This window comes from Rhinopithecus roxellana, chromosome 2, assembly GCF_007565055.1.
Source record: "Rhinopithecus roxellana isolate Shanxi Qingling chromosome 2, ASM756505v1, whole genome shotgun sequence".
Taxonomy (NCBI): domain Eukaryota; kingdom Metazoa; phylum Chordata; class Mammalia; order Primates; family Cercopithecidae; genus Rhinopithecus; species Rhinopithecus roxellana.
Window position 1 is genome coordinate 86,516,892 of NC_044550.1, and position 26,374 is coordinate 86,543,265.

Here is a 26,374-nt window from a genome sequence, read left to right on the forward strand (position 1 = left end):
AAGCTATAAATCCAACATGTGGATTCTAAAGTTTCATGGAATTTTTATGATAGAAATGGTGCAGGATTTCAAATAAAGAAGAGAATCAATATTGATTTACTTAAATATTTCCAATTAAGTATGTTTGTGTATTTTATATAGACATATATAAAATCTCACATATATACATATACATAGTTTTATATTGTTCACTACTTTGCTTTATTTCCGCATTCAATTTCACTCTTTTTTTTTTCAATTCACATAACTTTAATCTTTAAAGAACAAAAACAGCCTTAAAAATTAATGATAAAATACAAATGTGTCCAAAATGTAGATAGGTGGTCTAAATTATACAGGTCAGATACTAGATTTACTAAATGTTTTAAGGTTGTAAACTACTTTGGCCTTTAAGAACTGTTCAACTTCCCCACTTTACAGTGGGTAAGGCCTGGGAATATATAGAAATAGCCACTCCTCTAACTATACTGGAAAAAGTCAAACTTTATCTACACTTAGGATATAATTAAAACAACTTATCAGATTTTACATTAAAGTTAAAAATTACTAAAACTTACCATGAAAACATATAATTGAGACTACTGAAAATGGATTTACATACAAAGTACACAAATGCAGTAAAATGTGTTTTAGTAAATAATTATAAAAAGACATGGAAATATACATTTTGCCTAAAAATAAAAGATTGTCTTAAATTACATAAAATAAAACAAAAGGTTTAAACAAATTGTGGAAAAACTATAAAAATTAATCTTACCAAAAAACTGTGTAAACACATTGGCTAAATTCAAAAAGATATTAAATGGATTTTTCTGTAAACACTGAAATAAAAACACAACAAAATACTCTTAAAACACTAATCTACTCTTTAACTAAATTTGTAAAAAATTATAAAAGTTTTGTAAAAATCTCACCTCATAGTCAAACTGGTTAAGATTAAGTAAAATTATCCATAAAATTTCATTAAAAATTGGGATTAACCTTAATAATAGACTAGTACAAAGATAAAATTAACTTTCTCTCTTGAACAGGATTTTCACTTAATAATAAAGACTAACAAAAGATTTTTGCTTTTTCAAATATTTGAGTCATTTTAACAAAATAAGTAACTTACAATAATCTAAAATTCTATTTTATAATATGAAATGTTTTAAAACTCTAACATATTCAACAAACTTCCCAAAATCAAACTTCAGTTTCAAGACTGTCTTTCCTAACCTCTAACTTTTAGGGCACCTAGAACATCAAAAGAAATATAAAAAAGATATTTAACATATTTAAGTAGGTGGGATTGCAAAAATGATATTTAATCTTCTTCAGATTATATTTTGATAAATAATATTAATATATGTTCCAAAATTGTATAAAATATCTAAGATTCTAGTGTATAAATATGTGCTATCAATTATAATTAAGGTTATTATAATACAATATTATAAATCAGAAATAACCAAATTTCTTTGTCCAAAACCATTAGATATGTCTAGGAGTCTAGTGTCTTAACTGTGACCACCCTAAACATTTTACAAACAGTTGTCTTGTTTTAATCCTTTTCAAAAAATAATTTATAATCAACTATAAGACTTTAACAAATACTCTCAAATACAGGTTTCTAATAACAGAAAAACATACGGAACTCATAAAAAACTTAAAACATTTACAAATATCAAACAGAACAAAAGTTAACAAAATAAACCGAACTAATAAAAAACTGAAACAATGTTTTTAACTCTTACTTAGAACGTTAAAACTTTTAACAACTAAGCAAAACATACTCATTTTTTTTCTTTTCTTTTTTATTGTTATTATACTTTAAGTTCTAGGGTACATGTGCATAACGTGCAGGTGTTACATATGTATACTTGTGCCATGTTGGTGTGCTGCACCCATCAACTCGTCGGCACCCATCAACTCATCGTTTACCTCAGGTATAACTCCCAGTGCAATCCCTCCCCCCTCCCTCCTCCCCATGATAGGCCCCGGTGTGTGATGTTCCCCTTCCTGAGTCCAAGTGATCTCATTGTTCAGTTCCCACCTATGAGTGAGAACATGCAGTGTTTGGTTTTCTGTACTTGCGATAGTTTGCTGAGAATGATGGTTTCCAGCTGCATCCATGTCCCTACAAAGGACACAAACTCATCCTTTTTTATGGCTGCATAGTATTCCATGGTGTATATGTGCCACATTTTCTTAATCCAGTCTGTTACTGATGGACATTTGGGTTGATTCCAAGTCTTTGCTATTGTGAATAGTGACGCAATAAACATACGTGTGCATGTGTCTTTATAGCAGCATGATTTATAATCCTTTGGGTATATACCCAGTAGTGGGATGGCTGGGTCATATGGTACTTCTAGTTCTAGATCCTTGAGGAATTGTCACACTGTCTTCCACAATGATTGAACTAGTTTACAATCCCACCAACAGTGGGACTACTTCCTCTTAAATGCAACTGATATGAAGTTATTTACGGATTATTTTATTATCATTTTGGTGCCTATAAGATATATAATGATGCCCTCTCTTTCATTCCTGATATTGGCAATTTGTGTTTTATCTCTTCTTTTTTAAAACTGGTCTTAAAAAGAGCACATAAATTTTATTAATCTTTCCAAAGATTAATGTGCTTTGTTAATTTGATTTATTGCTTCCCTAATTTCTATTTCATTGCTTTCTGTTCTTATCTTTATAATGCCTGTTACATGTGCTGTTAAAAATAATGTATATTCTACATTATTGGATGTAGCCTTCTATAACTGTCATTTATGGCAAGTTAATTAATAGTTTGTTCACATCTGCTATATGTAGAATTTTCATTTGATTCTTTTGTATAGCTTTTGTTTCTGCACTGGGGATCTCCTGTTATTATCAACACCTTTTTAAGTTTTGAACATTTATAGTAACTGCTTTAAAGCCCTTCTCTGCTAATTCCAACATCCAAAAAAAAAGGAAAAAAACTTTTTTTCTTTCTATGTAAACAGATGAAGAAATTGAAAACTATGCAAGCTGTTCCTTTAGGATGCACTTTCTTGAATTCTTTTCTACACATGCGCAATTCAGGAGTCAGCCCATAATTTTAGAAGAGTTTGTACACAGAATTGGGACTCCTCTCTCTGTGGTTTTCTCCTTTTATGAAATTTCCTAATCAACTTTTAGTCATTTGGGCAGCTCTAAACTCTGTCTTCTGACATTTCATACCATTAACACTGACGTTTTCTGCCTAAGGTCTCACTATCTTACACTGCATGACGTTGGAAAAGCTAGATAAATGGGGATCTTATTCATCGCTGTTCCTTTCTTTCGAGTCAAATAGTTTCCCTCCAGTTTCTGTCCACATGCCATCACTCTGCAGTGTCTTCAAATATTCTTTTTTATAGCTTATAATCATTTATGATTAATAAATGAATGTATTCCCAGTGAATAAGAAAACACAAGTATGAAACCTGCCCTTTTCAGAAACTTCATTGTTAACTTTCCACAACTGCTTCTTTCAATCTCAACCTTTAATCTGCCTCACAAAATCGATGTTTTCAAAACAGTTTATCAACAAAGTATATAAAGTAGCAAAGTATATAAAGTAGCAAAGCAATCTAAGAATTTTTAATAGAGCCATTGAAAATGCAAATGCATGCTTAATCATAGTGAATTGTGGTACATAGTTTCTAATAAACAAAAAAATAGCTAAAACATACGCAGTGTCATTTACTGTCATTTATGGCTTTTACTGTCATTTATGGCAAATTAAATGTTTCCACTGCTTTCTCCTAGATACTGAAAAGTAAAACTTAAGCTGGGTCTACTAACTGATTACTAAAATACTAAAAAAAAAAAAAAAAAAAAAAAAAAAAAAAAAAAAAAGTATTTTTCTCCTTTCCTCAGTCAAATTAAAAGGCCACATTGAAAAATATGTATTAAAAACCTGAGCTTTCAACAACCTATACTTCTTTAAACCTAGGTATTAAAGTCAGCAATTACAGTGATAACATCAAAAATGAGTGCATTAATTTACATTTTTCTATTATATAAAAGATATACCTGGGTTGTGATTGTGGTTCTGGCTTGATAGGTTTTTGCTCCTTTTTAATAAAGGCTTTAAAGGTTTTCTATAATAAGGAAAAGAAGAGTTGACATAAGTAGAAAAACAATGTCATCATCTATAAAATTTTAATTCCATTGATGTTCTATTATATTATCAAAGGGAGAATCATTATAATATATATTATAAATCTACACATTAATACACATTTGTTAGCATACTCAGAGGGGTATGACTGTTGAACCTCCTTCAGAACCTTTTAGCACCCAAGAATACAGTTTCTACTAGTTATTTTAATGAGCAAATATCCTTACAACTCTATTATAGATGAGAATTTTATTTATTTATTTGTCCTCTGTCTTACAAAAGAGATTTAAGATGGCTTTTAATAAATATAGTACATATGTAAAAGGGAAATAAAATCCAGTGAAGGAGAAAATATGGGTAGAAAAATAATGCCAAATATGTTCTGATAATTTGTGATATTTGAAATCTGGCTCTCAAAAACCTAACTATTGAGGTGTCATGGACTTAATTGTGCTTCCATATGTCAAAGCCCTAGCCCCACGATGTGACTGTATTTGAAGATAAGGTCTTTAATGAAGTAACTATGGTTGAATGAGGTCAAAAGGGCAGGGCCTAATTCAACAAGACTGATGACCTTATAAGACGAGGAAAAGATACCCAAGAAAAGGCCACGTGTGGACACAATAAGAAGATGGACATCTTCAAACCAAGGAGAGAAATATCAGGATAAACCAACCTCACGGACACCTTAATCTTGGGCTTCCAGCCCTCAGAACAGTAAGAAAATAAATTTATGTTGTTGAAGTAACCCAGTCTGTGGTATTTTCTTATGGTACCCTTAACACACTAATACACACAGTAACAAATAAAACAGTAGTTCTAACATTCACAATGTCTATAATAAAACAAACATATTCAGTGAAAAATTGTTTCCATAGGTTTTTCAAATAAACCTGGTATAATGTACCAGCTTCAGCAGCATCACTTCCAACAATTTATGGATTTTTCTTATATAATCCTTCAATATTAGTCAAAGATAAGAAGAATAACTGGGGAAGATAATTCTATAAGACCCCAGAAAAACTGCGCCATTGGCTGTCTGGTCATTCAGTGTGGTCCAAATGTAAAATTGATAGCTAGAGCCACTGATGACTTGCATATCTACCTTATAATCTTCCAGGACAATTTTTGTATAAAATAGCTTTTAAAAAATGGGAAGAGGAATTTGAAGTAAACTTGATAAATGAGTAAAATGATTAGGGAATTTTGAGTTGTTAGTGTTGTCTCCCTCAGACTCTCTCAGAAGTCAGTAACAGAAATTTATTGGTCACTGATACATGGTGTGTTCATGATACCACAAGAAAAGTGCTTATTTTAGTTTCGCATTTTAAGTTTCAAAGGTGTCATTGACAACTAAAGCCAAAAATGTCTGCTCTATAAACTCTCAGGAGATACAAAGAGCCAATGTAAAGTTGAAATGTGGAAGAAAGTTGTGTTTATCTTGCAAAATTTTCAGCATTAAGACGTACAATGATTTCTAAAACAATTTAAACAAATCGCAAAACTCTTATACTGAGTTAAGCTTCATTCTGACTTATGCTGCCATCTCAGATGCAATCTTACTTGTAAGTGTTAATTTCATTTCATGGCATTCACTTCTTAAGCACTAAGATTGACCTTTCTTCTGGAACACAACAATAACCCGGAAAATTGTTGTGCATCATCTCTCAATATTTGTTATATTAGAATTCCTTGATCATGTTTCCTTTTTCAAATTAAACAATCATCCTCAAGAATAATACTGTACATTTTAAAATATATGTAGAACATGTAAATGATAATAAAGCAGGAAGCAGGACCTCCTATATTTTAAATGTCTCCATCAAGATGTTCCGTGACACATTTTCATGGCTATAAAAATACTAATGGCCAAAAAATATTGTTGATCTTGATATTTCATACTTTTACACAAAACAATACACTTGGCTTGGGATACACTGTCCTTCTGTGCTACTACTGTTTACACTTGCCAACTTCATTTTTTTTTCAACTCCTTCCTTCTTGGCCAGACTAACTCAATTGGCACATTCTCCATAATGAGGGGTGGCAAATGTGAAGGCTGCTAAGTAAAACAATCTCAGACGAACATTCCTGAGGATTTCCTTTCTTTAGATGTCCTCTGTGATTCTATTTTCTCTCTTCCAACTTCACTGCCTTTGCAACCTCCATTGATGTTTTCTACCTAACATAATTAGCAATTGATTTTTTTTTGTTTTTTGTTTTTTTTTTTTTTTTTGCTTTTCTTTTTGCAAAGTAAATATTGCCTTTGTTATAAGGGGTCTGGTGTTTTTCTAAGTCTTAGTCTTCTACATACTTATATACTGACATCTCAAGTCCATTCTGCCTTGATATTTCACCTCTATTTTCTCTCAAATTCTTTCTCTCCTCTTTACACAGCCACTATCTGCTTCCTTCAACTTCTTTTTTTATTATTATACTATAAGTTCTGGGATACATGTACAGAACATGCAGATTTGTTACACAGGTACACACATGCCATGGTGGTTTGCTGCACCCATCAGCCCATCATCTGTATTAGGTATCTCTCCTAATGCTGTCCCTCCCCTATCCCCTACCCCCTAACAGGCCCTGGTGTGTGATGTTCCCCTCCCTGTCTCCATGTGTTATCATTGTTCAACTCCCACTTATGAGTGAGAAGATGCCGTGTTTGATTTTCTGTTCCTGTTAGTTTGCTGAGAATGATGGTTTGCAGCTTCATCCATGTCCCTGCAAAGGACATGAACTCACCCTTTTTTTGCAGCTGCGTAGTATTCCATGGTGTGTATGTGCCACATTTTCTTTATCCAGTCTATCATTCATAGCCATTTGGGTTGGTTCCAAGTCTTTGCTATTGTGAATAGTGCTGCAATAAACATACGTGTGCATGTGTCTTTATAGCAGAATGATTTATAATCCTTCTTTAAACACCTGGTCTTCCCATGCCAATGCATTTGGAGTGTCACATCCTAAACACTTGGCTGAAGATGTAAGTCATTTATTAAACTCCCCTGGTAAATTTTTCAAATTTTTGTAACAACCTAAATAGATGTGTTGAAAACTACTTTTCATACTCCTTTTACCCACATATTTTCTCAAATCCCACAGTTTAACTGGTACCAAGTTTCTGATAATTTACACAATATTTTTACACCTGAGGCTTCTTTCTTAAAAAGCACCTGTCTAATCCATCAATTCCCTTCCTCTTTTCAAATCTCAATTGGATTTTTTTTTCTTTTGACAATTTCTTCATGGTCTAATGATTAAATTCTTTCATTGATAAACCATAAATCTTTAGCCTTCAATTTTTGCATCTTAATTGTAGACATATTTCATTTAACTCTATTGGCATAAAATTATAAAATATCTAATTTATAATTGGCCTATTATACCCAAACACTTACTCCCAAATGTGGTTAAAGGGTATTTTTTAAGTAGGAAGGGGTTTTCATGGTTTTAAACAGCCTGGTGACCCTACCAGAAACATTAATAAACACATCACTCAAGGTAAAATGAAAGATTTGTTTAAATAGGTACTGTGAAGAGAAAATTATTAATTGCAAATACATATAAAATTACAAATTATATATTAAAACATGTGAAGTAAACTGAAGAGCTTTTTTCTGCCAGATTGGGCTATTAACACTAGCATTTGCTCTGAAGAAGTCAGTCACGTCCCTAGCGCCTTCTGTGAAATAGCAGTGAGCTGTATTCTTTATGCCACTACTGCAATGGTTTAAACAGAAAAACTGTCAATCACTTGCACACATGCAGAATCAGAAGGCACTCAACACATCTTTCTGAGATTTTTCACAAGCCAATCTCTTTATATTCTTGAATTTGAGAGCTTCCAAGAATGCACATAAACCACAGGATGGTTTAAAAGCCATATAGCCACCCATGGTAGTTATGATAGACATGTGAAAACCATAGGTTTCCAGAATCTTCTCATGGAGCCAGACCAGCCTCTACTTTGGAAGGTGGTCTTAAGTGTAGTATTCCCTTTACATTTCTTTACAGATGTGAAGGTATCCCAAGGATAATGCTGGTCACTCTGTAGTAGCCATGGCTTCAAAAAGCCATTCAACTTTCAGATTAGGGAAGACTGGAGAAGACGACACAGAAAAATATAGGTTGTCATCTACCAGTCACTAGAGAAAATTTCTTTAACCTTAACAAAAAATTAAAACTACGGAAATTTACTCATTTATGTAGGTGTTTAAGCTAAGTGTAGGAGGCTATACACAGGCTGAAGAGAAGGAGGGAAATGGATAGGCAACTTTGCATCCCAACATAAGCCCCTGTAAAGGTTGGAATCCGTTTGAAAAAAGATACAAAGGGATTGCTGTTTCTAGGAATATGTTCATAGTAACAAATCTCAACATAATCCAACAATAAATTCTAAAAACATAAAAATAAAAGATGTTGTTTAATGCATGGCTGAGCTGATGGGAAAGTCATGGAATTCCGTTCTGGTCAAACACTGAAATGTTGAAATTACTATTTTATAAGTTCAGAAGCTTGTCTTTGCCTTGGGGATGGTATAGCAATTCCTGACAGCTTAGAGCCTAGGTTTTAATGACCTGCATGCTCTGCAGTCATTGGAGGCAAACATTGGAACCCAGAGTACCAAGGAAAGTCAAATCTAAGAAAAATACTCATAAAACCCAGGTCTTGGAAGGGCAGTAGACTTAAGGCACAAACCAAGATTTTAAAATTGCCCTGTAGAAAGACAGAGACTGTGGGACCACGTGCACACTATGGCCTTGGCTCTAGGTGAAGAGGTAAAATTCCTAGAAGTCTCTAGGAATTTCTAATGACAAAATACCACTTATCCAGATTTAGAGGTTCAATTCACATTACTGTAATGCACTACAACTCTGGGCCCCCACCAAAAAGGTTTGAAAATTTAGAATAAAAGTGATCTCACCTTAGCAGTGCCCTAAAGCATGAGGTAAAAGCAATTTTATCAATCATTTTTAGATTGCAGTTTAACCCAGGCTTCTAAGAATTCTCACAATAAAATACCAAGAGCAATTAGCTCAAAATCAGGAAACTCAGTAAATATGAGAAAGCAGCAATCAAGGAATCAGAACCTACATATTCAGAACCTCAAAGACTAAATATACTGTAATTATCATGTACAGACTATAAAATAAGGATGAAATTCCACTTCTACATGTTTAGAGAAATATATTGAAGAAACAAAAAAAATTATCAAAATTGATTGAGCAGACTTGGAAAGTAACAATCAACATTATAAAAATAAAACACATAATATTTAAAATTAGAAATTCAGTGAATAACAAAAGAAAATAATAGACAGATAAAAAGAGAACTGATCATCTAGAGTATAAACTACAAAGGATTAAAAAGATCTAGTTTGCAGCAGTGAGACAAAGAGATGGCAAATATTAAAAGAGGAAAAAGAGTAAGGACAAGGACAAGTGAATGACTCACATATGTCTGATTAGAGATTTATAAAGTTTTTTCTTGTTGCTTTGTTTTTTGCTTTTTATTTTTATTTGTTTATTTATTATAATTTTTTTGAGACGGAGTTTTGCTCTGTTGCCCAGGCTGGAGTGCAGTGGTGTGATCTCAGCTCACTATAGCCTCTGCCTCCAGGTTCAATTCTCCTGCCTCAGCCTCCTGAGTAGATGGGATTACAGGCCCATGCCACCATGGCCAGCTAATTTTTGTATTTTTAGTAGAGATGGGTTTTTGCCATGTTAGCTAGACTGGTCTCTAACTCGTGACCTCAAATGATCTGCCTGCCTCAGCCTCCCAAAGTGCTGGGATTACAGGTGTGAGCCACTGCACCTGACCTAGAGATTCATACAATTTTTAATTAGAGCTTTATACAGAAATTATAGAAGACAAACAGCATTTGAAAATATAATGGCAGAGATTTGTGTTTGGGGGTTTTGTTCTTAGAATTGCTGACACTGATTTTCAGATATAGGAAGGCCAACAAAAATGGAGAATAGTTCAAAATAAAATACACTTACACACCTCATAACAAAACAATAGAATGACAAAAAAAAAAGTTCTTAGAAATAGAGTACATAGACAGATTACCTACAAAAGAAAGACAACTTGACAAACATCTTTTTTTTCCCAGCAACAATGGTAGCCAGAAGACAGAAGAATGATAACTTCAAAATGCTAAGAAAGTATGGTTGAGAGGAAGAAAAAATACATTATCAATTGAAGTTTTCTGCCAACTGACCCTTACTAATGGTACTTCTAAAGGATGTAGTTCAAGAAGGAAAATTATCCAAGAGGTCTGTGATGCTAGATGTAATGGCAAGTAAAATAATTCGTAAGCATATAGATAAACTTTAACAAACAATGACACAATGAAACAAAATAATTGTGTCTAATTTTTGAGGCTTTAAAAAAGAAAGAACTAAATTCTAGAAGTTAAGTCAATCCACCATTGCTGTGTGGAATAAGAAAGTAGGGAGTTTAAAGTAAAATACATTAAAATCTACAGATTAACCATTTATAAAAAAAATAAAAACAAAAATAAAATGCCAAGCTAGTAGAAAGGAAAGATAGCACAAGAGGCTAAAATGTGTCTTTTCAAAAAATAAGAGAAGTATCTTTATTTCTTCTTCTTGGGCAAATAACAAGTACAAAATGGAAAGAACAAATAAAGGGCAAAAAATGAAATGAAAGAAATGCATCTAAATACATTTTTTAAAACACAACCATGAGATGTTCACAAAGAAGAAATAAATAATGGCCCAGAAACATATAAAAATTCTCAACTTTATGTGTCATTAGGAAAATGTAAATTAAAATCACAAAGAAATTTCATAACTGCCAAATTGGTGAAGGTTAAAACTTTGACAATATTAATTGTTTCCAAGTATATGAAGCAATGGAGACTCTCATAAACCATTTCTGAGAGTGGAAAGCTGTTTGCTATTGCCTGGAAAAGTTGAACATATACCCACTTGACAGCACAGCCATTCCATGGCTAGAGATTATAGGAGTCGGTGGAATAAATAGAGGAGCTACTTACAGCTAGTGGCAATCAATTATTCAGGTAATCAATAATCAGTTATTGAGCTCCCACTGCGCAGGCCTTGCCCATCTGCTCCCAAGACTGAATAGCATATATATATACATATATATGTGTGTTTATATATATTGCATATATATACATACATATGTGTATATGTATACACCCACATGTGTGTGTGTGTATATATATGTATGTATATATATGCCATCCCAGATGCAGCAGAATGCAGGTTTATATTGATGTTAGGAGTGCTTGCCCTAGAGAAACTGTCATGCCTATGTTTCAGGAGATATATAAAAGAATGCTTGTAGCAGATTTTTTCACAATAAGAAATAACTTTTTTAAAAGCCAAATATCTCTCAGCTATAGAAAGGATAAATAAATTAGAGTATATTTATTCAATGAGATGTTGTGCATTGATGGAAATGAATGAACCATGGGATTACACAACCACATCAATAAAGATGAACGGATCACAAAAATACATTGAGCAGAAAAGAGAGTGAAGAAATCATGATTCCATTTACACAAAGTTATAACCAAGCAAAAGTGAACAAAATACTAATTAGAAATATGTGTACATGTGCTAAAACTGTGCGAAAATGTAAGAGAATCATTAACATAAAATTAAGGAGATGTTTCCTCAGGATATGAAGAGAAGGAAAAAGATACACAATGTTCTAATCCTTAAGCTTTGTGGGTCTTTTTGAGTATTATTCCTTCACACACATGAATGTATACATATATATGATCTTTTAAATGACCGACATATAAAACAATAGAAAATGTTTAATAAAATCGTGGAAAGATTCCTTGAGCTTTAATTGAGCATAACACCCTGTGATAAAAAGAAGATTTGAGAACCCATAAGTTTGGCAGATATATTACAACTTCCTACAAGGTTATATGGATTCAAATTTCTCCTGTGGTTTCTGTATGTTTTGGAAACTCTAAGATTGAAGAATGCCAAGCAACAAATAGTTGCTGCCAGGTGTTCCGTACTTTATTCTGAAGTTTTAAAGTGAAAGAGTATGTAATACTTGTTACTAATTTTTTATTAACTGGAATTAAAACTTTATATCTAAAAGGTCAGATTGAAGAAATGAATTTCCATTTATAAGTTGGGGCATTTTAATACATTTGTGTTCATATTGATGTTGAAGTTGATGCTTAAAACTATACATGTTGACTATTTGGTTTTGAACATGATTTCCAGCTTTGGATTTTAAGGGAGGCTCCTGAGTAGTTAATTTATTACTAAACAATTCAGCTATAAATTGGACAGTATTTTTAAAAATTGAATTCGATGAATTCGATCCTTTTTACTTGTGTATTTATTCAGGACTAATTTGAATGTAAATCCATTCTCAATGATGAGTTTTGCTATTATTATGAGATTTATATTCTATGTGGTAGGTCTGGAGCTGCACCACAGAACTAATAAATCTTTATATCTAACAATTAGAGCCTGCTTTGTGCTTTATGTGTATTATCTTCAATCTTCACTAAGACTCTTCAAAGCAGATGTTTTATTCCCACTTTTCCTGAGGAAACTGAAAAATTTAGTATCCTTACCTTCATTCCACAAATAAGAGATGGATAGGATTCAAATTCCATATACTGGTTTAGAAAGTTAAATTGAGGTTATAGGCAGGAAATTTTAATGTATGAAAATAGAATACAGTGAAAAAATACAATAATGGAGTTCGCATTAGATTTTTAATTACTTAGCAGTCAGCAATTTTGTCTTCTACATTGTTTATTTATTAAGAAAAGATCCAGTGATTCTCTAGTGAGTCTCTGGGAATTAATCTTAATGGGACTTACAGCTGCCAATCAAATGCATTGGGGTCAAAGGCTGCCCTAGCCTCCCAACTACAACTTGACTATCACTCCTTGTTTGGAGGACGTTGATGGAGAATTATCTAAAACAGTGATTCTTAAACTTTAATGTGCTTATAAATCACCACGGATCTGATTCCTAGAGACTCAGGATATGCTTACATAAATATATCAGCTTGTTGAAACTGTCCAGATTAATCCATTCGGGTGAAAGCTCTATTATTCAAATATCTGGAAATTTTTTCCAGGAAAATTTTGACATCAACTGTGGTCCTATTTCATTATTTGAGAATGTATTTCTAATATATTTGATTGGGTATTATCTCATTCCTCAACTTTCACAGAGAAATGAATTCCTACCCCACACCCTGACTAAATTCATAGAATTTCTACACTTCAGGTATTTATCAGGAAAAAAATTACCTCATACACATTGTCACTACTTATAAAAAGCTCACTTAATATGAATAATTTATGGAGAATCTTTTAAAACAGTGTTTCTCAAACTTTAAAGTACTTATAAATCACTACAGATCTTCTGATTCAATAGATCGGGCTGAGGCCTAAGATTCTACATTTCTAACAAATTCCTAGGTGATAACAATGCTACTGACCCATGGACAACACATAGGGTAGACAGGGCCAAAAATATATTCCTCCACTCCTCAAGATACCTTCAAATCTATCTCTAATTGAAACTAAGACAGCATGTAGGTAAACATAAGCAAACAATGACACAATTAAACAAAATAGTTGTGCTACTGTTGAGGCAGAAATGGCAAGAAGAAAAGGCTGTACATGTTCAGTACAGATGCAATTTAAAATATATATATATTTGATCTGCAGTTGGTTGAATCCATAGATGCAGAACCTATGGATAAGGATGGCCAACTGTTCTAGGATAATATTGTTTCCACACCACCTCCACAACAACCAACATCTCCAAGCCCTCCCACCCCTGAAAAAGTGCTTTCACCAAATTGCACTTCAGGCTTATGAATAAAATGAGGGTCAATATTTAGTATACTACTACATTTTATGAAAGTATATGTCTTAGTACCTTACAGTCAATGCATCATATCTGCTGGTTCTGCATCTGCAGATTCAACCAACAGTGGACTAGAAATATGTTTTTTTATGGCCAGGCGCAGTGGCTCACGCCTGTAATCCCAGCACTTTGGGAGGCTGAGACGGGTGGATCACGAAGTCAGGCAATCGAGACCATCCTGGCTAACACGGTGAAACTCCATCTACTAAAAATACAAAAACAAAATTAGCCAGGCATGGTGGTGGGTGCCTGTAGTCCCAGCTACTTGGGATGCTGAGGCGGAAGAATGGCGTGAACCTGGGAGGCAGAGCTTGGTGTGAGTGGAGATTGCGCCACTGCACTCCAGCCTGGGCAACAAAAAAAAAGAAAGAAAAAAATATATATATGCTTTTTACAAAAAAATAAGAAATTAGAATACATCAATCAAAATATACAAGGAAAAAACAATAGAGTATAACAACTATTTACATGCTATTTACATCATACTATGTATTATAAGTAAGCTAGAGATGATGTAAAGTATAGGGCAGGGTGTGTATAAGTTATACAAAAAATACTCTGCCACTTTATATAAGGAATTTGAACATTACTGGAATTTGGTATCTGCTGAATATCAATTCAGAACCTCGAATACTAATTTGGACACTGGAACCAATCCCCCATGCATATGGTGAGATAACTATTCATTATATTTATTTCATTGTACCCTCTTCATTATCATCTACATGGTACATATTTCTGGTTTGTTTGCATTTATTTTATGGAAACACTCTGAATTAAGTGACCAAAAATTATATCCTCTTTTATTAATTGCTAAAATGTCCACAGCCAAATTTAGGGCCTTCTTATTACAAACATCTAATATAACAGATTCTGAATCTGTATACTTACCTAAATCTTAATTTCTTATTCTCCATTTTCTTTTCCATAACACCTGATGTCTTTATTTATGTAACATTTCATGTTGTATAGATTTTTATAAGGTATCATAAATTCTTCATGAAAGAATGTAATAATTTTTTAAATAATTTAATAGTTACTAATAGCTATAATATAGTAAGTCCTTATTATAACCCACTAATACTATGCTAAGCCCTTTTCATATAGGATTATCTATTTTTTGTTGGTTATCAGTTTGTCTTTTTTTATGCACTCTTGTTTTGGAATAGAAGAATCAATAAAAAATCCAAAAAATTCAAAACCAACACTATTTAGAGGGCAATTTAACAATATATAACAAATGACAAAGCAAAAAGGTGGGAGTAGGAGAGGTACCAAAAATTCCACTGCAAGGAATTTATTGTAAAAATATTAAATCTACAAAAACTTTACTACAAATATAGTGTATTACATTTTGCCAAAGCACTGTTCAATTGCCAAATAACCAAAAAACAAGTTATTTCCATAAATAGGATATTGCTGTCATTGATTTCATGGTAAGAAATATATTAATCTATACAGAAAGATTAATTTTGAAAAAATAGTGGCTATTAAGTATTGTTATACTAATTATGGTTGATTTTCTCCTTATTTTGTTTATCTGAGTTTTCTTCAAAATACATGTATTGAAAGCATAATTTTAAAAAGTCTTAACACATGATAAAAGACAAATGTTAAAAGGCAAAGGTTAAAAGTTATCTTACATGTTTGGCTCAAGAGTAAAACTGGATTCAGATTAGGAATCAATCACTGAGGACTCAAGTATCTTAAAATAATCTTTCATCATTAATATGGCATCAATTGTTTGATATTTCCTAACACAACAACGTGGTGTTGTAGCCTCTTAATTACTACCAAAGGTCTTACCATTTGTGACCTATTCTTTATTACTAGGATCCCGTAAGTGTCGAAGTTTTGGGTTTGTGTTCCTATGATAGACTCAATCCTTGCATCTAGCCAATGCAACATGCCTTGCCTGTGGTTGAAAAAGTTGTCTTCCGCCGGGCGCGGTGGCTCAAGCCTGTAATCCCAGCACTTTGGGAGGCCGAGGCGGGTGGTCAGGAGATGGAGACCATCCTGGCTAACACGGTGAAACCCAGTCTCTACTAAAAAAATACAAAAAACTAGCCGGGCGAGGTGGCGGGCGCCTGTAGTCCCAGCTACTCCGGAGGCTGAGGCAGGAGAATGGCGTAAACCCGGGTGGCAGAGCTTGCAGTGAGCTGAGATCCGGCCACTGCACTCCAGCCTGGGCGGCAGACCGAGACTCCGTCTCAAAACAAAAAAAAAAAAAAGAAAAAGTTGTCTTCCAATGAGTGTTAGAGGGTGTTAGAAAATAGAAGAAGAGAAATCAACAAGAAAACTCCCTGACAAAATGAGAATGGCCACTGATTTCAGAGAAGAGGGATGGTTAAAAAAAAAAACAAAAGTCAATTTCAGAACAAAGAAATTAAGGACTGTATGAGTCTTTGCTGTCAATATAGAAAAAAATTACAGCAAAATGCAGACAACATCCTAAATTCAGTATTTTTTACCTTTTTCCTCTTAATATTATAGCTGTGTTTTTCACTGCTTTTGAACTATGTGTATATATGCACACTTGTGACATGTGTGTCCTCATCTCCTTATCTTTCCTGGTCTCCTTCACCAACTACTACCACCACTACTATTACTATTAGTACTACTGCTACAAGTCTACAATTCTAAGACTCTGAAATATAAAAAGCTCGGAAAACCAACAAAGTTTTCGTAACATATGTAAGGGCAAAACTTAACACTGACCAACACAAGGCCTATATAATGGCCTCTACCACTTAATGAGAATATGCATATGCAACAAATATTAGCAAGTGTAATTACTGGTTTGAATGTGAATCCACTTATCTTCTTACCTTTCTAAAATTTAAAATTTTCAGAATTCTTATATATGTGTAGGCCCAAGAGTTTCAAATAAAGGATTATGGATCTATACAACTAATATAAACTACAACTATTACCACTGCTGCTGCATGTGTTATACAACTTTGCCTTTATGTAGCTCTATATTTGTTATTCCAGATCATTCTAACAGCTCATCAGCCTAAAGGTGTAAAACTAAAGATCCATCTATTGTTTAATGGATACACGACTTATAAAACATTTTACCTGATCATTTAAAAAAAAAGTACTGCAAATTTAAACCAGCACAATATTAACAGCCACAATATCCAAAGCCTGTGGCCATAACCCTGACTACTAGCACTTTCCAAGTCTTCTTATTATTACTATTGAAATTTTTATTCATATTCAACATCCATGTCTGGTGCATTTTGTTTGATGAAAACAAGCTAATTAGTGCTAAACCTTCCCTAGTTCATAAATTTATTCCTAAGAACATTAAAAGGAAGTCAAGTGAGACATGTTCAGTAACAGATGTTTGCCTTATTTGGCTGCCTTTTTACAGTTTGTTCTCTTTCATTACTTTTTAAGAAATTTAGTTAATGTTCCCTTTACTAGAGAACAAGCATACCTAGCTTCCCAGGAGGTGATGTCGGGGGGGTGAGGGGGTGGGAGGAGGGATTCCCCAGGGCAGGCACAGTCTGTTCATTTTCTTAATCTACTATCTGCTCAAATGCTCTCTACATTCAACTTTTCATTCTCCCATCCAGGTATTCACTTGTGTGATTTCACAATCACATACCCATTTATCTCACCAAAGAATGCCTATGTTGACACAACCATATAACTAAAACTATTGTTAACAGTATTACTAATGTGTATGGGCCTAGTGCTCCCCAAATATCTTTCCCACATAAGGATATCTCAGAGCAAAAGGTCAGTTATGATTGAGAATTGGGTTGAATATTTTGGCTTCTACGGTAAAGAAAGATTATGAAGTGGCCTCCAAAAGTAAAAAGTCAATGGCCTTTTATAATAAAGGAAACTAAAAATACAGTATTAAGAGTTTTCTCTATAATATTAAATTCATTAAAAAATACACATTTAAAATTATACTACTTATTTACCTAAACCTCACATTTGAAAATCATTTATGTGGGTGGGACTCTGATGTGGTTTAGGAGGTGGCATGTTGGTATATCTAAGTAACATTACAACTCATATCTTTCATTTGCCAAAAGTGCTTTCTTTCAAAACTCTATGAGAATAGTTGAATATACATCTTGATCTATTTACTGCTAAATAAATTATGTATGTAGTACATTCTCCCAATAAGTATCTTCTAAGCTAGGAAAATAGTAGGGTTATTATCTAAAAAGAAACATTAAGTAAAATAAAGTAAATGATGGTTGTAAAAATACATACACTTTAGGCCCAGATAATATTGCTGCAAGAAAACATTACTATTAAAATGTGGGCTTTTATTCTGGTGCTACACCGGTCTTGGAGCAGTGAACTTGGGGTGTATGTGACCCAGTATGACACCAGCTGTAATAGCCAAGGGAATGCAATGCCTATATAACCCCTCCCCCAACTCCAGGCAGTGAAGCTCAGAGAGAGATTTCTGCTTGGGGGAAGGCAGTGAAAGAGTACAGACAACTTTGTCTTGCAACTTGAATACCAGCTCAGCCACAGTGAAGTAAAGTACCAGAGAAATTCCTTGAAACCCCTGATTCCAGGCTTTTGCTCCTGGATGGTGTTTCTAAACCCACCTTCAGCCAGAAGGAAATCCACGGCTCTGATAGGACCGACCCAGTCTTGGCAAGATTCACCACCTTCTGACTAAAATGGCATTGAGCCTTGAATAAACAAAAGAGGAAGCAAGGCAGTATTTGCTGTGGGCCTTGGGTGAAACTCAGTTCTGTGCTGGTTTGCAAGGCTTCAGCTGGGAACCTGCACAATGCCGTTTGTGATGGCCATAGGAGTATCAGCATCACCCCTCTCCCAGCTCCAGGTAGCCCAGGACAAAGGGAGACTCCTTCTGTTTGGAGGAAACAGAGGAAATACAGTGAGAGACTTTGCCTGGTAACCGAAGAGTTACAATATTCCTGGGTTTACGAGGAACACTGGTGTACCATAGTGCTGAAACAGCTGCAGTGACCACAGCCTTAGGTCACAACACTCAGTCCCCTTTAAACTACTAGAAGGCCCTCTCAAGAAGTATGAATACAAACAAGCCCAAACCACAAAGACTGAAATAAATACCTAATTTGTCAATGCACAGACATCAGTGAACATCCATAAGCATCAAGAACATCCAAGAAAACATGACCACACCAAATTGACAAAATAAGGCACCAATGATCATTCCTGGAGTGATGAAGATATGTGAGCTTCTAGATAGGGAATTCAAACTAGCTGTCTTGAGGAAGCTCAATGAACTTCTAGATAACACATAGAAGGAATTTAGAATTCTATCAAACAAATTTAACAAAGAGATTAAAATAATTTTTTAAATCAAGCAGAAGTTCTAGAGCTGAAAAGTTCAATTGACAACCTGAAGAATGCACGAGAGTCTCTCAACTGAAGAATTGCTCAAGCAGAACAAATAATTAATGAACTCAAAGACAAGCTATTTCAAAGTACATAAAAGAGAAAAAAGAAAAAATACAACGAAACACACATACAACATCTAGCAAATAGCCTCAAAGGAGCAAATCTAAGAGTTATTGGCCTTAAAGAAGATATAAACACAGAGAGATCAGGGTAGAAAGTTTACTCAAAGAAATAATAACAGAGAACTTTCCAAATCTAGAGAAAGATATTAATACCCATATACAAGAAGGTCAAAGAATACCAAGCAGATTCAACCCAAATAAGACTACCACAAGGCATATAATAATCAAAGTCTTACAGATCAAGGATAAAGAAATGATCCTAAATCAGCCAAAGAAAAAAAACGAAATCACATATAAAGGAGCTCTGACAAGTCTGACAACAGGCTTCTGAGGCCAGGAGGGAGTAGGACAACATTTTCAAATTGCTGAAGAAAAAACACAACTAGAATGTTATATCCCATAAAATTATCCTTCAAATACAAATACATACTTTCCAAAACAAACAAAAGATGAGAGATTTCATTGACACCAGACCTGTCTTACAAGAAATACTAAAGGGAATTTGTTCAATCTGAGAAAAAAAAAAAGATGTCAGAGAGCAATAAGAAATCATCTTGAAGGTATAAAACTCACTGCTAAAAGTACACAAACCCAGAATACTCTAACAATGTAATTGTGATGTGTAAACCACTCATATCTTTAGTAGAAAAACTAAAAGATAAATATAACAAAAATAATAACCGCAACTTAAGAGATAATATAAAAGATACAGAGATAATAAAAAGTCAAAAAAATGAAGCATGAGGTTAAAATATAGAGTATTTTAGTTTTCTCTTTGTTTTCTTTGTAATAAGAGTTAAGTTGTCATCAGTTTAAAATAATTCATTGTAAGATGTTATTTGTAAACCTTATAATAGCCACAAAACAAAAACCTATTTTAGGTACATAACATTTTAAGAAAAGAAATTAAAACATACTACCAAAGAAAATCACTTTTACACAAAGAAAGATGGATGGAAAGAAGGGAGGGAGGGAAGGAAAAAGGAGACAAATAATAAAATGGCAGTAGTAAGTCCTTACCAATGAATAATAACATTGAATGTAAATGAACTACATTTTCCAATCAAAATACATAGAGTGGCTGAATGGATTTAAAAAACAAGAGACAACAATATGGTGCCTACAGGAAATTCACTTCACCTACAGACACACATAGACTCAAAAGAAAGGAATGGAAAAAAAAATACTCCATGCCAGTGGAAACCAAAAAAAAGAGTAGGAATGGCTATACTTATCAGATAAAAGAGATTTCAAGACAAAAAATATAAAAAGGAACAAAGAAGGTTATTATATAATGGTAGAGGAGACAATACAGCATGAGGATATAACAATTTCCAAATTATATTCATCCAACACTGGAGCACCCAGAAATATAAAGCAAATTTTATTAGAACTAAAGACAAATATGGACTCCAATATAACATCAGGGAACATGAACACTCTACTTTCAGCATTAGGCAGATAATCTAGACAGAAAATCAATGAAGAAACATTAGACTTAATCTTCATTTTAGACCAAATGATCTGAATAGACATTTATGGAATATTTTATTCAACAGCAGCAAAATACACATTCTTCTCCTCGATATATGGAATATTCTCAAGGATAAACTATATGTTATACCACAAAACAAATCTCAAGTTTAAAAACATTGAAATCATATGAGGTACCTTTTCTAACTACAATGGAATAAAATAGAAATCAATAACAAGAAGAACTTTGAAAATGGTAGAAACATATGGAACTTAATATGTTGCCAAATGATCAGTGGGTCAATTAAAACATTGAGGAACAAATTGAAAACTTTCTTGAAACAAATGAAAATGAAAACACGACATACCAAAACCTATGGGATACAGCAAAAGCAGCACTGAATGAAATTTATTGCAATAAATGCCTACATCAAAAAAGGAGAAAACAGTCAAATAACCTAATGATGCCTCTTAAAGAACAAGAGAAGCAAGAACAAACCAAAACCAAAATTAATATAAGAAAAAAATTTAAAGATCAGAGCAGACATAAATGAAATGAAAACAACACCATGAAGGATCAAAAACCAAAAAGTTGATATTTTAAAAGGACAATGAAATGAACAAAACTTTAACCAGACTGAAAAAAAAAGACAGAAAACCCAAATAAATAAAATGAGAGATGAAAATGAAGATATTAAATTGATACCACAGAAATTCAAAGCATCATTAGAGACTATAATTAGCAACTATATGTTAATCAATGGGAAAGCCTATAAAAAGTGAATAAACTCCTAGACACATACAACCTACGAAGATTGAACCATGAAGAAATAAAAAACCTGAACAGACCAACAACTAGTATTGAGATAGCAGCAATAATTTTAAAATCTCCCATCAAAGAAAAGTCCAGGACCTGAAGACTTCACTGTTGAATTCTACCAAACATTTAAAAAACAGTTAATACCAATCATACTCAAACAATTTTTTTTTAAAAATTGAGGAGGTATACTTCCAAACTCATTCTACAAGGCCAGTATTATGCTGATACAAAACCAGACAAAGCCAAAACAAAACCAAAGAAAACTACGGGCCAATATCTTGACCATAGATACAAAAATCCTCCAAAAATACTAGCAACAAAATTCAACAATACATTAAAAAGATCATTCATCATGATTAAATGGGATTTATCCCAGGGATGCAAAGATGGAAAAACACACAGATCAATAAATGTAATACATCATACCAACAGAATTAAGGACAAAAATCATGATTGTTTCAATAGATGCTGAGAAACAGTTTGACAAAATTCAGCATCCCTTTATGATAAAACCTCTCAACAAACTCAGTATAGAGGGAACATACCTCAACGTAACAAAAGCCATAGTAGACAAACTCACAACCAATATCATTCTAAATGGAGAAAAACTGAAAGCCTTTCCTCTAATATCTGGGACAAGACAAGGATGTCCACTTTCACCACTTTTATTCAGCATAGTACTATAAGTCTTAGACAGAGTATTTAACAAGAAAAATAAAGGGCATCAAAATTGAAAAGGAAAAAGCCAAATTATCCTAGTTTACAGATTATATGATCATCTATTTATAAAAACATAAATACTCCACCAAAAAAATTAGAACTGAAAACAAATTCAGCAAAGTTGAAGAATATAAAATCAACTTACACAAATCAGTAGCATGTTTATATGCCAACTGCAAGCAATCTGAAAAAGAAACCAACAAAGTAATTCTATTTATAATAGCCACAAATAAAAACACCTAGGAATACACTTAACCAAAGAAGTAAAATATCTCTACAAGGAAAACTATAAAACATTGATGAAAGAAATTGAAGAGGACAAAAAAATGGAAGGATATTCCAATGTTCATGAATTGGAAGAACCAATTTTGTTAAAATGTCTATACTACCCAAAGCAATCTACAAATTCAGTGGAAAACATATCAAAATACCAATGGCATTCTTCACAGAAATAAGAAAAAAATCCTAAAATGTATATGGAATTGCAAAAGACCCTGAATAGCCAAAGCAATCCTAGTAAAAACTATAAAGCTGGAGGCATTACATTACCTGACTTCAAATTATACTACAAAGCTATAGATATGAAAACAGCATGATAGTGGCATAAAAACAGACAAATAGACCAATGGAACAGAACAGAGAAACAAGAAGTAAATTCATGCATTTACAGTAAACTCATTTTCAACAAAGGTGCCAAGAACATGGCCTGGGAAAATAACAGTCTTCAATAAATGGTGCTGGGAAAACTGAACATCCATAGGCATTAGAACGAAACTAGACCCCTATATCTCGCCTTACACAAAACTCAAACAAAAATGAATTAAAGGCTTAAATATAAGACTTGAAACTATGAAAATACTAGAAGAAAACATTGGGTAAACAGTTTAGGATGTAGGTCTTGGCAAAGATTTCTTGAGTAAAACCTAAAAAGCACAGGAAGCCAAAGCAGAAATTAACAAATGGGATCATATTAAGTTAAAAAGCTGCTTCACAGCCAAGAAATCAACAAAGTAGAGACAGCCAACAAATGGGGGAAAATAGTTGCAAACTACCACCTAACAAGGGATTAGTAACCAAAATATATAAAAAGTTCAAACAACTCAATAGGAAAAGACAAATAATCTGATTTTAAAATAGGCAAAATATCTGAATAGTCATTTCTCAGAAGAAGACATAAAAATGGACAAGTATAAGAAAAAATGGTCAACATCACTATCATCAGAGAAATACAAATCAAAACCACAGTAAAACATCATCTCAACCCAGTTAAAATGGCTTTTATTTAAAAAAAAAAAAAAAAGAATAATGGATGCCGGTGAGAATTCAGAGAAATGGAAAATGTAAATTACTATAGCCACTATGAAGAAGAGTATGTGGTGTCCTCAAAAAACTAAAAATAGAACTACTACATGATTCAGCAACCCCACTGCTGGGTATATATCCAAAGGAAAGGAAATCAGTATGTCAAAGAGATAGCTGCACTTACGTTTGTTGCACCACTATTCACAAATCCAAGATATGGTATCAACCTAAAAGTCCATCAACAGATGAATGAATGAATAAAGTATGGTGCATATACACAATAGAATATTATTCGGGCATAAAAAAGGATGAAATCCTGTCACTTGCAATAACATGAATGGAACTGGAGGACATTATATAAAATGAAATAAGCCAGGCACAAAAAAATAAATATTGCACGTTCTCACTCATATATGGGAGCTAAAAAATAATTTTATCTCACGGAGAGAGGGAGTAAAACGATGGTTACCAGAGGCTGGGAAGAGTAAAGGGGAAGGTGAGATAAAGAAGAGATGGTTAATGGGTACAAAAATATAGCTAGAGAGAATAAGATCTAGCTTTTGGTAGAACAGTAGGGCAACTATGGTTAACTACGATTTATTGTATATTTCAAAATAACTTAAAAAGTGAAATTGGAATGTTCCTAACTTTACGTTAGGAAATAATAAATGCTTGAGATTTGATAATGACATGTTGTATCAAAATGTCGTATGTACCCCATGAAAATGTACTATTATGTATTTACAATGCTTAACAATAATTTTTTTATTATTTGTAAAGAAAAGAGGCTTAATTGGCTAACAATGCTACATGGCTGGGAAGACCTCAAGAAACTTACAATCATGGTGGAAGGTGAAGGGAAGCAGGGCACATCTTACATGGTGGAAGGAGAGAGAAAGAGAGCAAAGGAGGAAGTGCCACACACTTTCAAACAACCAGATCTTGTGGAAACTCACTATCAAGGGGGACGTCCATTCCCACGACTCAATTACCTCCCACCAGGACCTCCCCCGACATATGGGGATTATAATTTGAGATGAGATTTGGGTGAGGACCCAGAGTCAAACCATATTACTCCTTTGGCAATTATGATTGCAAAGCTCCAAAGCACATTCATGGCCATCTCTACCAAGTGAAATTACTTTATGTATGTCCAAGATAGCCTTAGTTTCATTTTATTTTTCCACCCATTTTCTCATTTACATATTTCTGAGGTCATTTTTGTGACACTTTTAGATACAGGTTTACAACCTTTGTGAAACAAGGTGAGTTATTAATACATACATACATATGTATGTTCATTTTCAAAGGAGCAAGATGGATCACAAAGATATGAAATGACTTGTACTAAAAGTAGCAAAGCAGGAACAATTTCTCTGCTCTAAATTGTACTATAAAATTTTCTTAAAAAACACAAAACGTGGGTTTTAACTGTAACTATGTAAACTAATATATGGTTTTTTTCTAAGTAAATATCTATGTCATTTTATCAGAGGTTCATACTTTAATATTTCATAGGAAAAGAAATATGAGTTTCAAAATTAAAATTGGGAAGTTTAAAGATAATGTACAACCTTGGGCAACACTACTCCTTATGGCAGGAAGAAAACAAACACAAAACACAGAATTAACTACTGGAATGCTATTCAAAATGTCAAAAAACATCATAGTCACTTAACTGTTAACTCAGGACCTGAGTTAATTCCAACCCCATTACAGAATTTCCCAAAAGTAATTTTATTTCTAAACAAAACGATCCCCCAAAATTAGGAAATCATATGAATAAAAAGAACTTTTAAAATCAGTAGTTCTGATGATTTGTGCTAATTCACAGAAATGTCAGGAAATCAAATGAGATAACCACCTTTTATCAAATGTAACCCATTAGGGGAGAAAATCATGAGTATGAAAAGAATTACAATACCTCCTCAAATGTTTTCGAGGAAAGGAGAAAAAGGGCAAAGAAAGAAAAAGGGCAAAGAGAAGAAAATGTGATGAGGGAGAAGAAAATGAGCAAGTATGTTTTACATAATAAAATTTAATTTACTATTTTTTATTATGTGATAAAATTGTTCAAGTGCATGCCCACAGTTATCTGACAGTACAGTTTGGTAAGGAATGTTAAAAACATGTTGAAATTTCCAAGTCAGAAGAAGAAAATCTCCTTAGATTCTTACGATATTCATTTTTAACAAAATGATTCAAGAAATTTCTCCAGAGAAAAATGAAAAATTTCATATATTAAAATCTCATCAATCCATTCTATGGTCAAAATTAACCTGATGTGAAGAACTTAAGCTATACCTGAAATTCCTGTTTTCACTTTTAAACAATATGTTTCTACAAAACGAATGACCTGCTTTTGATTTTTTCATGACCTAAACCTACAAGTATGTTTTTTAAAAAATATGACCAGCAACTTTTTTATTCTCCTCTCTCATGTAGGATGTGTTCCCCTTGGTGGGAGTGTTGAGGATGGGGGTGAAAAGTCTAATGTCCAGAAGTCCATAATGTGTTCTCTGTA

At 33.2% G+C, this 26,374-nt stretch overlaps 1 protein-coding gene across 1 annotated transcript in view; it reads right to left on the reverse strand.

Annotated features, from left to right (window-relative positions):
* Positions 1-26,374, reverse strand: part of IQCM (IQ motif containing M) — a 412,916-nt gene that overhangs the window by 249,494 nt on the left and 137,048 nt on the right. Inside the window, 1 exon segment of the mRNA XM_030921391.1 lies at positions 4,036-4,103. Coding sequence (XP_030777251.1) covers positions 4,036-4,103 — 68 coding nt within the window.